Below are 14,374 nucleotides of genomic sequence, written 5' to 3' on the forward strand. Positions count from 1 at the left end.
AGCTACAGCATCTTCATGTGAGCGTCATGCATTGTCAGCTCGCGAATACGTTCGAATTAAACTTGCGATAGTCTCCCAGACTAATCCCCGCCCCCATTATCTTTGGATCATTCCAAATACGCAATGTATGGACCGGGGAGCCAGTCAAGGTCTCCCCAAACTCTCCTTTTCTTGCCCTTGAAGAGTATTTGTGCAGGGAGCCCATATGACGCTAAAGACAAAAAATACTGCAAATAAAACTTGTTTGTATACATGTACAGGCACTTAGTGAGGACAATTTTCAGTGACGGCCTTGATTGTCTGCCCGGCAGGTACCAGTTCTCAGTTGAATGGGGAGTTTGGGTTGAATGGAGAGTTGGGTGAGACACCAGACTAACATATGTCAGAGTCCTTCGTAATACTGGGTTGAGCTCTCCAGAGTCCTCGTAAACATCCATATTGGAAAGGATTTTTTTGACATCGGCCTTCTCTCCACAGACCAACTTTCAAGTTTGGTTGATATTGATGACTGAACTTTACAGTGAAATGGAACCCACACCAGAAGGAATACGCGATCGAAATATCCCCCTGTCTGGCTTGAAAGCGGGGGATAAAAATGCAAGTAAGCTCAAGAAACAAAGTAAATGTCATCTATTTTACCTGATTTTCCTGAGTGGTCCTACGTTATTGCACTTGAAGGTGAAGATGTCGCTGTTGCCTCTCTCGAATGGATCCACGCCTTGCCGAGGCTTGAGTGGCATCTTCTTGCTGGTACCCCGCATGCCAAACAGCGTGATGTAGACGCTGGAATCACTGCCGGCACCCTTCACGTCACCGGTAATCGTGACAACTTCATACTCTGTGATCAAGAAAGAGAGAAAGTTTTGTGTGCATCTTCTTACTGGTACCCTGCATGCCAAACATTGTGATGTAGAAGTTGGAATCACTGCCGGCACCCTTCACGTCACCGGTAATCGTGACAACTTCATACTCTGTGTTCAAGAAAGAGAAAAAAGATTTGAGTGCATCTTCTCACTGGTACCCTGCATGCTAAACAGCGTGATGTAAACACTGGAATCACTGCCGGCACCCTTCACGTCACCGGTAATCGTGACTTCATACTCTGTGATCAAGAAAGAGAAAAATATTTGAGTGCATCTTCTTACTGGTACCCTGCATGCTAAACAGCGTGATGTAGACACTGGAATCACTGCCGGCACCCTTCACATCACCGGTAATCGTGACAACTTCATACTCTGTGATCAAGGAAGAGAGAAAGTTTTGAGAACATCTTCTCACTGGTACCCTGCATGCCAAACAGCGTGATGTAGATGCTGGAATCACTGCCAGCACCCTTCATGTCACTGTTAACCATGACTACTTCATACTCTGTGAACAAGAAAGAGGGACAAGTTTGAGAGGCATCTTCTTGCTGGTACTCCGCATCCCAAACAGCGTGGTGAAGATGCTTGAGTCACTTCTGGCACCTTTCACTTCACCGGTAACCTTGACCACTTTCATACTCTGTGAACAAGAAAGAGAGAAATATTTGAGTGCATCTTCTTACTGGTACCCTGCATGCCAAACAACGTGATGTAGACACTGGAATCACTGCCGGCACCCTTCACATCACCGGTAATCGTGACAACTTCATACTCTGTGATCAAGAAAGAGAGAAAGTTTTGAGTGCATCTTCTTACTGGTACCCTGCATGCCAAACATTGTGATGTAGAAGTTGGAATCATCACTTTCACATCACGGTAACAGTGACTTCTTCATACTCTGTGAGGGATAAAGAGATAAAATGCAATTTTGTGTAATTTTTATTCCCAGGCATGCCAGGAGGGTTTGGGCCAAGTCATGAATAATTCAGTAGTTTCGATAGGGCAAGATGATATAAAGATAGAACAATGATATCAAGAGCATTGTTGTTATTAAGTCAACCAGTTACATAAAACATTTTAACGTAAGGCCATAGTCGAGCTACCACAATAGCCTAGTGGATAGCGAGATGAGCTATGGATACAAAGAGCCCTGATTCAAAACCACGTCGTCGCTGCTCACTTTCATCGACTATTTTTCTTCTCTAAAGTTATCATTGAGATGATTTTAATTTAAGGGAAGAAAGAAAACGAGAACCTTAGTGTCTTGCAATGATTCAAAGGAAAAACTGACTTATGCTTGGCTTGGCCCCATCCCTCCTAGGAAAAAAAAATAACCATGCCAGCCTAGCCCAATCCATACCTGTCTTGCCGTGTTTCTTGGGATCCAGAGCTTTCAGCACTCTCCTGAGTTGGCAATCTGTCTCAAACAGTGACAGCCACTGCCCGCAGTGGAACAGCCACGTCTGCTTGCTGGATAGGTTGGTGACTTCCACCTCCTCTAGGTACCAACTGTCCGGCTTCTCTAGGCCGTCATGCTGTCAACATGGTCAAGGCAAGATGTATATATAAGAATGAGAAAATACTCATTTTGCGAGAGAAATAAAATAATTTGTTCAGCCTTCCCTTGCTTTTCACTGTAGGACGATCCTGAACAAAACCCATGGCCGGCTATAACAATACACTGTGATGCAACGCTTGGGATTGTGAAATTCTGGACTTCTGACGAATGCAGTTCAGCGAGATTGGCTAGTTTGCGTCCGACGGGAACTTTACGCGAAGATGATTTCATTATTTATAGTAGGGGTGGCAAGTGAAATTTTACAACGATGTACACCTCGACAACAATTGAGGAGGGATGTTGGTGGCAGCAAACATACCTTTCCTTTTCAATTGTTTACGTCATGTTTAAGCTAAAGCGCACACGCTCAATATGACGCAAACAATGAAAACATGCCCGGTGTGTTTGCTGCCACCAACGTCTCAAAAGTCTCCAATGGCACTGGTGTGACACTCTCCACAACTAATCTCTTTCAATTCTACCAGTAGGACCAAGTTTCGGTTCCATCTAAAGATAACACTAGTAGGTCGATTAGCCTCACTCAAACACAGAAGGGGGTGGACCACTCTAGTAGACTATTTTGAACCAGGGGCTAAGCATAAAAAATCTGGCTTATAAAAGCAAACTTCACCTTGTGTATATTGCTCGTGATTAGTATTGAGCTGTTGTTTGCTTAGCATGAAAATCACATGGAGTTTTGGCTGGTAACCTGCTTTTATAAGCCAGACTTTTTTTGCGCTAAGCAAATTTTTGTGCTTAGCAGCACCGTGAAATTTGGCCCAGACCACATGATATGGTCTCATCACAGGTTACCAATAGCCGGGCTATACATAGCAATACAACTCTGTTACAGTGAGAACAACTGGTTGATTACCACACAAAAAATGGCAAATTTTCCGGTCAAAAGGATGGTCAAACATCGTCACAAAATTCAAGGTTACTGGTATGTTATTGCCCCCTACTGTAAATTCATTAAAAAAATTTAAAAATCAAATTTCTTGGTCAACAAACCAACCCCTCACCTCAACCGTCAATGTCTGTAGCTCCCCGACGTCCTGCATCTTGAGTTTGAAGACCTTGGAAGTGTTGCGGCTGTACTTGATCTTCATGAAGCCTGACTGAGTCTTGGCAGATTTCTTGCTGAGTTTCCGCTTGGCTGTCTTGCCCTTGCTGCCCTTCAGCTGAATGAAGACCTGTGTGAGCAAAAAAAAGAAACTCAGCTATCACGTTTGTACATTTTTTTTACGTTCTCAATATATATAAGAGAAATAGAATTTGTCAAAGAGTAGAATAATAAAATGGCAAGAAAGAACCATCGAAATGGCCATTAAAATTATTGAAAGTTGAACAAAAAAATTAACAGGAGCGGAGGTTTAAACCAGCGACCTCCAGATTACCGTTCTGGTGCTCTACCAAAACTAAGCTTACCAGCCCTATGTTGGCGGTTCCCCAATTTGTCAATATCAATGTCAATGTTTGTTACTTACTACATGCACTAACTAACTAACTAACTAACATACGGACTAACAGAGAGACATGAGACCTTGAAGCATTGCTATCCGCAGCTAAATATCACTGGCATCCGAAGGGGCAATTTGTCAAAATGTCCCTTTTCCCACCCACTTCTGAATACCCCTTTTTAAAGACAAATGTGCTGTTTCCCTCCTCATTGAGAAACTTTCCCCTTCTGTTGGCAGAAATGTACCAGGAGGTACATTGTAAGTTCAACTTGTAATTTAGGTATTGTCAGTCAACAACTGGATCCATTCTTCATCCTTTTTTGGTTAACTCTTTAGCTCCTGTACCACCAAAATGCGCCCTGCCTGTTACTCCTTGTAATGCCCCAGCCCGCCCAAGCACTCTACGGTTTGATAAATTTATCAAGGAGCAAGTACAGTGTAGTACAATGTTAAAGAGTGCTAACTGGCTAAATGGTTCATTGGAACATTCTGTTTTCAAATCCTTCTCAACGTTGTACCCTGTAGCTGCTTGAAATTGGCTCTGAATGTACAGCCCTACGGACAGACAGACAGACAGACAGAAAGACCAACACTCAGATGGCTTACATTTGCCGCAGTGCCACAGTTTTTCTTGTCGCCGGTCTTCACAGTTACCCTGTACATGCATTCTGACGCTGCTGAGTGCCGGCCGCCGTTCCATGTGCTGCTGGTCCGACCATTGGCGCTAGCTGGACGTCTCTTTGCCTTTGTGGAAAAAAATTATGGGGAGGAAGGATAAATAAGCAAGGTGGCAACATACAAGGGGTGATACACACAGTAATGATAACTTTTTTTATGACCAAATGTTGTTTGATAATGGAATAAATAAAAGCTTGGCCGGTTTTTAAATAGTACATTTAAAACCAGCTAGGGGATTAGTCGCGGATAATGGTCCGAGCCTAAGGTGAAGGACATTATACATGACCAGACCCCTAGTAAGTTTTAAATGTACCTGTTTAATAATAATAATAATAATAATAATAATATATAGTGCTTATATAGCGCTTTATACCAAAGGTCTCAAAGCGCTTCACAATTATTACCCCTGTTCATCAGGCCATGAGACCAGCTTCTGCAGCAGCTCAAGATCAGCGCAATCTGGTATCTACCTTCACAGGTACCCATTTATACTCCTGGGTGGAGAGAGGCAATTGTAGTAAAGTGTCTGGCCAAAGAACACATGCACCATGTTCCCCGTCCTGTTTCGCACCCACATACAGCAGCAAGTGAGTCGAACACCGTAACCATTGGACCACAGCGCTCCGTTAAAAACCAGCCAAGCTCATATTTCTTCCTTGTCATCAATAGATTTCCAGGCAAAAAGTCAAAACAACTCCAAAATTGACAAAATTCCAACGATTTTGTTCAACAATTTTGGCTTTATGTTTTGTGAAATACCCCTCTGGCCACGTCTATGGTATGTGCCTCGTAGCATAGTGCTGAATATCTCCTTATAAGGAGATTGTAGCATGTGGGGTGCATACTGTGCTATGTGGCGCAGAATGCAGCGGTTTTACAAGCGTTTAATACAACCCATGTGAAAGGCTTTCCACCAATATGAATGGGACAACTGTCGCAGGTATTAATGAATAGTTATTTGGGGGGGGGGGGGGGAGGGGAGGAACAACGAGAAACTGGTTTATTTTTTCACTTGGCCTTATGAGAATAGTCAGAATATACTACTCAGTAACATCTCAAAAAGCACCTCATAATGTGTACAACTACTTTGAATGTATGTAAATCTACTGTATTTTGCGGCGAACGGTTTCTAAAAACAAAACCTACCCCTGACGGTGGTCTAGGTAAACCAATTGAGAACTTCCTGGCAAAGTAATCTGTGAGATGAGGGTCAGCGAAGGGGTCATACTCTGGTGCTGCTACCGTCCGACCGTTCTCCACTCGGGGGTACGTGCCAGTCATCATCTGTCTCTCCACATTGAGTGCATGGAGTCTCTTGGCTGTGAAAAAATACAGAGAGAGTTATGATCATGAGATGAATTGACCATTTGAAAAGAACTTGTTTATGGTTAGTCTTGGCCCAAGACGTCAGTGATCAAGAGCGATAGTTGCAATGTTCTGTAGCGCCCTTGCATAATGGATTTTTGACGTTTTCGCACTAACGTCTTATTGGGGCATGGCCAAAAAATAGGACCGTCTGTATAAATTCGAACAAAACGGCAGTTCCCATTTGCCGCAGTAGTTGTGCTCTCGCACGGGGGCATCACTGCGTTGCAAATGTTAAAAAAACGTCGGGCGAGCCATTGAACCATATTTCGCGATCGCTGATTGGTTCCCTAGGAAAGCGAATTTGATGCTGGGTCACCGCACGTATATAACCTATATGTTTACAACCGTTGGGCGAGCTATTGAACCATTTTTCGACCGCTGATTGGTTCCCTAGGAAAGCCAAGGGAAAAAATAAAGAAAAACTTAAACCGCAGGCCCACTGGTCTAATTGTTGTGCCATTAGAGGGCGCACTTTGCTCCGTCCACTATCGATCACTAACGTCTTGGGCCCATAATAGTTTATGGTCTATAACTTGGTACAAATGAGGGTAGTGGTAACTGCTTATAGGGCTGTCTATTTTTGAATAATTTAGAATTCGGTTATTCGGAACTGCACTTGACCAAATATTTGAATATTTGAAACTTGCCAATTAAGTTACACGCCGGCTGAAGTTGCCTTCCTCACTGGTCAAAAGTTGCATACAAAGTACGCCAGTTACAATTTCATGCAGTGATGGCTATTATGGGCGCCAGATTGTTTTGCAATTGCAGTAAACTTGTACTGTATAACTGTGCGTGGACTTTACCCAGACCAATAAATAGTTGTCAAAAAGAAAGTTACGGCCTGACAGAAAGTATCATCTGATAATAAAAATACAACTTTACAATTATTAAACATGACTCCATAGTCAAGTGTGCAAGTGCATAGTTTTCTCTTTAGCTATTTGAATATTCGGTTGATGATCAAATATTCAAATATTTGGTATAGTTGGGACAGCCCTAAACTGCTTGTCATAAAGGAATATTGTTGTTTGGAAAACTGAAGTGCAATTATAGAGCAAGTTCGGAACTCTACAGCTAGTGCACCATAGTTTAACTAACTAAGCTTGAACAAGGACAGTTGGACTAGTCTAGTCCACTATTTTTTGTCGTGTTTAAAAGGTTGTGCATGGCTTTTCAATGTTTTTTCGAAAATGTGTTATCCACGTCAGCTGAAACGTCACCCGGTTACATGTACATGTAGGTGTTGAACATTAGTTTCTGGATTTTGAACATGTTAATTATAATATTGGAAACGAATAAAATGCATGATTAATGGCTTGTGGTTAAGAACAATTAATCTGGGGGTTTTTTTTGTGAAGAGAGATAAATCTCCTCTTCCCTAGTGTGCTGAGTAAATGAATAGGGACGCTAGGCCTAAACTTGATTCTATAACTTGATCCCCCAAAACTGACCAGCAAAAGGGGCTCGCTTGCTGACGTAGGAGTCCTGGTTGGCACTGCTGCTCCTGAGGGATGTGGTGAAGCGTCGCTGCTTGTGGGGGATGGAGTCTGAGCGAGAATCCCGCCATAAGGGTTTGGGAGGTGATACAGGCTTACGGATTGGCGCTGGAAAGAAAAAAAAAGGAAGGGGAAAAAAAGAAGAAAATCAATTAAAACAGATTTACATTTTTATTACTGGAATTTTATTAATACTTTTATGTAATTTTTATCACTGCATACAGTATATATGATCAACGACAAACATTTATAGCACTGTATACTCAGTACTTTCTGAGAGCTGGAGTAAAATATATAAAAATAAATTGCAAGTAACACTTGCGCGATCCCCCTGGCATGCTGGCAGTTTGTATACAGGCAGTTTAAAGGACAATCGGCAGTCCATCCAGTAGGTATCAGTTCTAAGTTGAATGGGGAGTTTGGGTTGAATGGGGAGTTTCAGTGAGACACTGGACTAACATACCTACAGTGTATGTTAGAGTGATGATCTCTGCAGAGACCTCGTAAATATCCATATTGGAAAGACTCCAGAGACCTCGTAAATATCCATATTGGAAAGATTGTTTTGACGTTAGCCTTCCCTTCACAGACCACCTTTCAAGTTTGGTTGGGATTGATGACTGAACTTTTACAGTGAAATGGAACACACACTCTCACACACACGCCGACATGCCTAGGAATACGCAATATTCCCCCTGTTTGGCTTGAAAGCCAGAGCGATAAAAAACAACTTCAAAAATTAATTTGTATTTGTTGGGTAGGTCGCTTGCTTCACTCTTGCGGAAGACTACATTAAGGAGTGCATAAGAATTACAAAATCATAGATGTCAGATGTAACGGGGACAGGGAAAGAAGTGGATCCAAAATCTATAGACTGACCCATATCATACAGTCACAGAGCTTGCCCAATTTAGACAATGATCTGGGTATTGTACAATGAGAAAAGTCACTGAAAGGTAAACTCTGCAACCTAAGAAGCTAATCTTTAACCCTAAAGGGGCCGGGTTATTTTGACCATCTCTCAGCCGGGGAGGGGGGGGGGGGCAGATTCCGCCCCCCTCAGATCTCGGCCATCGAGTGACGAAAAATTTTGAAACTCAGCACATGCATAGAGCAACTCTTCCTCAACATGCCCAAGAAATTTCATGACTATAGGTCAAAGGGTTTTGGAATTATGGCTAATTAATTATTCATATGTCTAAATGGCAATTCTGCTCGGTGTACACGAGGTATATGCGAAAATTCAGTTTTCACGACGCATAGCGCCGGAAAATGTTTCGCTTCGTGCCAACCCGTGGTCCGATTTTTATGTTTTTGGTATCAAAAGATGCGCAAAGCTCGAGGCTAAAAAGTCATAACAGCTCGGGTCGCGAAAAAATTTCTTTTAGAAGCTATCGCGGAAAATGTGGAGGGGGGGGGGGCGGATTCCGCCCCCCCCCAGCCCCTTTAGGGTTAATAGGGTATAGTTCAACCATAGAGCTATCTTTAAATTACTAGAGTGCTAACTCGTCATTCTGCGCGAGAAGATGCTTTGAAGCCGTCCTGGGCGCAGACATTTTGAATTCATGTGCGTGTTTGTAGAGCATAACGAAATTAGATGGATTGAATTTTGAAAGTGTACTCTACATGCAACGCGCAAGTAGAAAATACGCAAACAACTTAAGTGCATCATTGACGGTTCAAAAAAATGTGACGGCAAAAAGCATCTGCCGTGAATACGCGCACGCGTTGCGCTGTTTGCGTAGAGCAAAATGAAACGCTCATTTGCTGATCGTGCGTTTCAGTTTTGGGCGTATTGGCTTTGATAACGCACCGGTATGGAATACAAACGCATATACATGTACATATATAGCCGTACAAAATTTCTAGGTCTCCATAGGTTTGTGCACAAACATGGATGCGCCCAGCAGGCATTACTTTGTACACGAAGTTAGCGCTCTAGTAATTTAATATAGCTCTATGAGTTCAACCCATTTCTGTGAGGTTAAACATAAACGTACACTTCAACTGACAGATGGCTTAGAAACTAAAAAACGAAATCCGCAATTTCACTTCTCAGTTGGACAACGCGGTGTAGCATGAATTTAGGTTTTATGAAATACGGACTCATTGGTGATATTGCGCATGCTCATGCATAGATAATTAGGAGGGGGACCGGTCTCGTGAGAGGATTTAACCAATAAAAGGGAAAAAGAGTCCGATTTTCATACGAGTCTGATTTTCATATGACAGTGGCGCCAGAATGTTTCACTTATTGAATTGGAAAACAGTCCCACCTCAAATGTCAACAACAAAAAATGGGTCAACAATTAACATGATCAATGTGCTGGTGTCAATCATCCAGTGCCTATACTGTGTACACTAGTATTTTTAAATATTAACTTTGTATTCAATATTTTTGTCGGCAACTTTTCACGATTTCACTCCTTTGTCTCTGAGTAGCAACGTTGGGAGAATAAATTACATGTCACATGAGACATGAAGGTTTGCATGGTGGAAAGATCAATAAGTGAGAGGTTTGCGGTAACACCATGTGGAAATATCCCTTTTTTGAGTATGTGTGGTTCTGAAGAGAACCTGTTGGGTTAACTCGACGTTTGGAACAGTATGCTCTGTTCGTCATCAGGAGAAAATGAACAGAGCATACTGTTCGAAACGTCAAGTTAAAGGGAATATACAACATTTACAAACATCGAAAAATAAAACTACCAAGTTTTTACGAAATACTTCACTAGGATGTTGGTAAATGACAGTATAAAGCATCCTGTAAAATTATGGCATTAAGTCATTTTCAAGAAAATAGTATTTTTGTGGTTGGCCGGCCACCGTTGGAAAAACCCAACTATTTTTTAACTACTGAGCCAGATTTACCATTTTTTAAGTCCAAATTTTGTTTGCTATTGGTTACATGTTCATGAACGGGTGCAGGCCAGCTAGACTGGTTCCCTCATCTTACAATTTTCTGGCATCTATAAATATTGATCTATTTCAACTGAAGTGGAGCCAGGGAACCAGACCGCTTGAACATTTTTGTTTTTCTTGGTTTTCCAGCATTTTCGAACACAAAACTTCAAACATGTCAGTGCAACAATATTTGGTCTATTATACAAAATGTACTAACCCATCAAATAGTTCAATTCTGAAAATTACAGCAAAAGCCAATGATGTACATTCCCTTTAACCCAACAGTTTCTCTTCAGAACCACACATACTCGCAGAAGAGATAGGCCTATTTCCACATGGTGTTACCGCAAACCTCTCACTTAAATACATGTCACATGTTTCTTATTTGTTTTCTCCCCTTTTTTTTTGGGGGGGGACCATCTCTCCTGGTGTTCTGTGCTTGTTTTGTACATATGTGTGTTTTAAAGATGTTTACATTTAATAATAGATTGGGGGGGGGGGGCTACATTTGATACGTACCATTATGACAAAAAGACATTCAAAGATGCATTTCAGTGTTGCTACCGTACAAAGTCCATTTTCCTGAGAAGTCATTCTATCACAAATGTAAGTGGCTAAAATGACACGAGAAACACTTCCCCACTATACACCTACAGTCCTAATGTAGCAGTCGTACACATGGGCGTCCTGAGGGGGGGGGGGGGCAAGGGGGGGCACTTGCTCCCCCCTGGAAAAGCAAAAACAAACAAAAAAAGAAAAAAAAAAAGGAAAAGGAAAGGAAAAGAGGCGTGAAGTCATTGTGGTGTAAATTTAATGGGTGGGGGAGGGGCAAAATGTCCCTGCCCCCATCTAAAAATGATAAATCGAGAATATGTTGAGAAATACAAAAAAAATTTGGAAAAGATATGTTTTGCCCCCCTCTGGAAAAAATCCTGGCGACGCCCATGGTCGTACACTATACAAAAGTGCATTTCTCCAATTAGGTACAGCCATAGATCACAACTCATCATCCACAGCTGCAATTTGTCACTTGTCATGGGTCATGTGGGTGTGTCAATGATTGCAACTGAGCACTTGCTGGTCAAAGTTTTAGTTACCTCATTAGTCAGTCTGCAAAGGATTCGATGCAAAATCTGCTCCCACAAAAATGAACTACATTTGTACATGTACCACTATACATGTACATGTATGTAGCATGATCAATTTTGAGCTGTCGTACAGTGTGTGTGCACTTGCTAACAGGTAGCACGCACCGATGCCGAACAAATTTGATTGAGCACATGAAATGTCCAAAGTCTGAATCGTCCAGTAATTTCACCGCCTTCATCCCTGGTTTAATTTTCCTTTCTTCAATACAGTTGTCATAGTTGTATGGGCAACTCCATGATTATGGGAGTTACCCGGCATATCGACTTTGACCGGCTTGTGACCAACTAAAGGTGGCTGCCGTCACACCTTCTTTTTTTTTTGACGAACCGATGCCTACATGTATATCAACGGCATTACTTTTGATGTTCCGAGATCTGAAACCTCAGACCAAAACCCTGGTGATGAAACCAGCAAACTGCCCAGTAATACATGTATGTGTGGCATGTTCTGAAGTCATTGGACATCTGCAAAGCCAAGACAAAAATGGACTCAATGCAGAAAACGTGGTGGAAGGAAACGTCACACATAGAAAATTGCCACTACTAGTCCAACGGTCGATCCTCTTCTATGCATATATGACCCCCTCCTGCGCGTATTGACCTAAGCTCATGAATCAATCTTTTGGTTCAAGCGTTCAATATCATGAATATAGTCACAGAGTTAACAATTACCTGACTGTGGTCTGGGTCTGTCCACTGCATACGGTGGTCTAGGGTCCAGCGTCCGGATTGGTCTGGCTACGGCCGTCGAGCCACTGGCCATGGCGTCCCATACCGATACGGAGTTCATGATCACACACAATCAATTACAACGCTACGGTGGAGACTCTGACTCAGGCATTCTATATGAAAAAGCTGGAAAAGAAGCATTAAAACAACTATAAATCTTAAAATAATTAACCATACAAATACAAATACATGTAACTCACAATAAAAATCATCTAAGCAAGATGAACCCTAACCCCTTAGGCCCTTTTTGCCAGGAACCATCCTTCGGCAGGACTGTTGGGTGTTTGGCCAATCATTGGCTGACATGACGCTGGATCAATGCTGGTTTAGGGGCCATTTTCGCTTGTTATTAAAGCCGGTCTATATCACATGTATGTAAATACCCCACATGATCAAGTCTCGACCAATCAGAAGCTCTAAACTCTCTAAGGTATACATTTAAAAGTTAGGAAAATCTAGTTCCCATAATGTATGCGCAATGTGAAGAAATTGTATTGTTTTCATTTCTTGTCACTTGTAGAAAAACTGTTTATGGAAGACTGAGAAAAGTGCAGAGCATCTTGCCGGCATTGCTTCTTTGTTTGAAAAGACATGCAGTTCTCTTTAATAATTAACAAGCAGGGGGAAGGACAGCACCAGTTGTTACCGGTGCAATAAACGTATCGGTGCATATAGTACATGCATGTCTTAGAATTGATGTATGTAGAAATTAGACATCTTAGAATTGATGCATGTATGTAATTGAAAAGCGCAGCACTGCACCTGCTACCAGTCATTGATCATCACATTCATTTGTATTGAACTGGCAAATGCCAGGGTTTTCCAACAAGCTCAATACAGCTCATCTCATATCAGCCAATTGTGCTGAACAATAAGAAGCGAAAAAGAAAAACCGGCACGTACCCCTGTCAATATAAATATGTCATAATGAAAATGAACTTCTATGTATTACAAAAAATATTGACTGCTCCGAGTGGTGTAGTAAGCCTCCCGATGTGATCCATGAAGCAATCTATTTGTCCCGAGGCGAAGCCGAGGGGAAATAGAATGCTCCATGGATCACCGAGTGAGGAGCCTATAGCTACATGTACATGTACATGTAGTTTTACTACACCACGAGATTTATAAGCAGTCAATATTTGTTTTGTAACACCTCTCCCACAGATTCTGCTTGATTTTAAGCGATAACTGATTAATGTAATTAAATGTCATTCAAATTGAATATGAAAAGAGTTGAAAGTTTATTTGCACTTTTCCAAACTAACCCCTCACGAAATGTACCGGTTCTCATCGTATAGTACTTTGGTTGCTACGGGTATAGTGCATTGGTTGCTACGGGTATAGTACTTTTTTGCTGTGCACAGCAAGATAGCAAAAATAGTGAATGCCATGTGACTCGCTCTCGGCCAATCAAGATACAGAATCTGTTGGTAAGGTGTTATAAAACCCTTTCTTCAGCTAAAGTACTATTTGACTGCTAATGTAAAATGCACTTGACAACAGTTTCTCTGAAATTGAAGAACATTTTGAAGAATTTGAATGTGTGTACGTACACCGTATCCTCTGGAGATGTGTGTACAAGAGGGAACAAAAGATTGTACATACTTGTATACGTCTCCACAGGGCAATTTCTATAGATGAATACATTTGTACGTCTCCCCAAGGTTTTCACAAAATATATAGATTTTACTCGAAAACTAGGAATTTCCAAGCTATGTTGAACCGTCACATATAGAAGAGATTTAGAAAAGGGATATTAAGTCCAAATTACAGCCAAGAAAATTAATTTTGGTTAAAATAAGAGCATTTTTAAACTACACTTTCAAACTCGAAACTTTAGTACATGAGAACAAAGGAATGTCTCCACAAGGATACAAATTCTAGTATGTGTGTATCAGATCAGTGTATTTTGTGAGGCAAAAAAAAAAAAACTTGATCGGGGGCTTACACAGCAGAGGAGGATTTTCTGAAGTTATACAACACTGCATGATGTAAGGTGAAGCCAGCTTTCCAAACAAAGATTTGTGAAACAAATTGTACTTAATTTTAAAGCATGCAATCCAATGGTAAGAAGCACTTGTGCTGTACATGTACACACGTACCACTACCCATCACAATCAAGTAATTAGCTACTTGTCCAAGTAGTTGAGTGTGGTACTTGTCTGCC

General features: G+C 41.6%; 1 protein-coding gene across 1 annotated transcript in view; it reads right to left on the reverse strand.

Annotated features, from left to right (window-relative positions):
* Positions 1-12,328, reverse strand: part of LOC119725955 (lipoxygenase homology domain-containing protein 1-like) — a 64,307-nt gene extending 51,979 nt beyond the window's left edge. Inside the window, exons 1-7 of the mRNA XM_038197579.1 lie at positions 12,151-12,328; positions 7,382-7,534; positions 5,706-5,878; positions 4,488-4,625; positions 3,444-3,614; positions 2,224-2,398; positions 640-838 (exon numbers count right to left, since the gene is read on the reverse strand). Of these exons, the coding sequence (XP_038053507.1) occupies positions 640-838; positions 2,224-2,398; positions 3,444-3,614; positions 4,488-4,625; positions 5,706-5,878; positions 7,382-7,534; positions 12,151-12,268 (1,127 nt within the window). The 5' untranslated portion in view covers positions 12,269-12,328. The remainder of the gene's footprint in view (positions 1-639; positions 839-2,223; positions 2,399-3,443; positions 3,615-4,487; positions 4,626-5,705; positions 5,879-7,381; positions 7,535-12,150) is intronic.
* Positions 12,329-14,374: the final 2,046 nt, after the last annotated feature.

This window comes from Patiria miniata, unplaced genomic scaffold (assembly GCF_015706575.1).
Source record: "Patiria miniata isolate m_02_andy unplaced genomic scaffold, ASM1570657v1 HiC_scaffold_19, whole genome shotgun sequence".
Classification (NCBI taxonomy): domain Eukaryota; kingdom Metazoa; phylum Echinodermata; class Asteroidea; order Valvatida; family Asterinidae; genus Patiria; species Patiria miniata.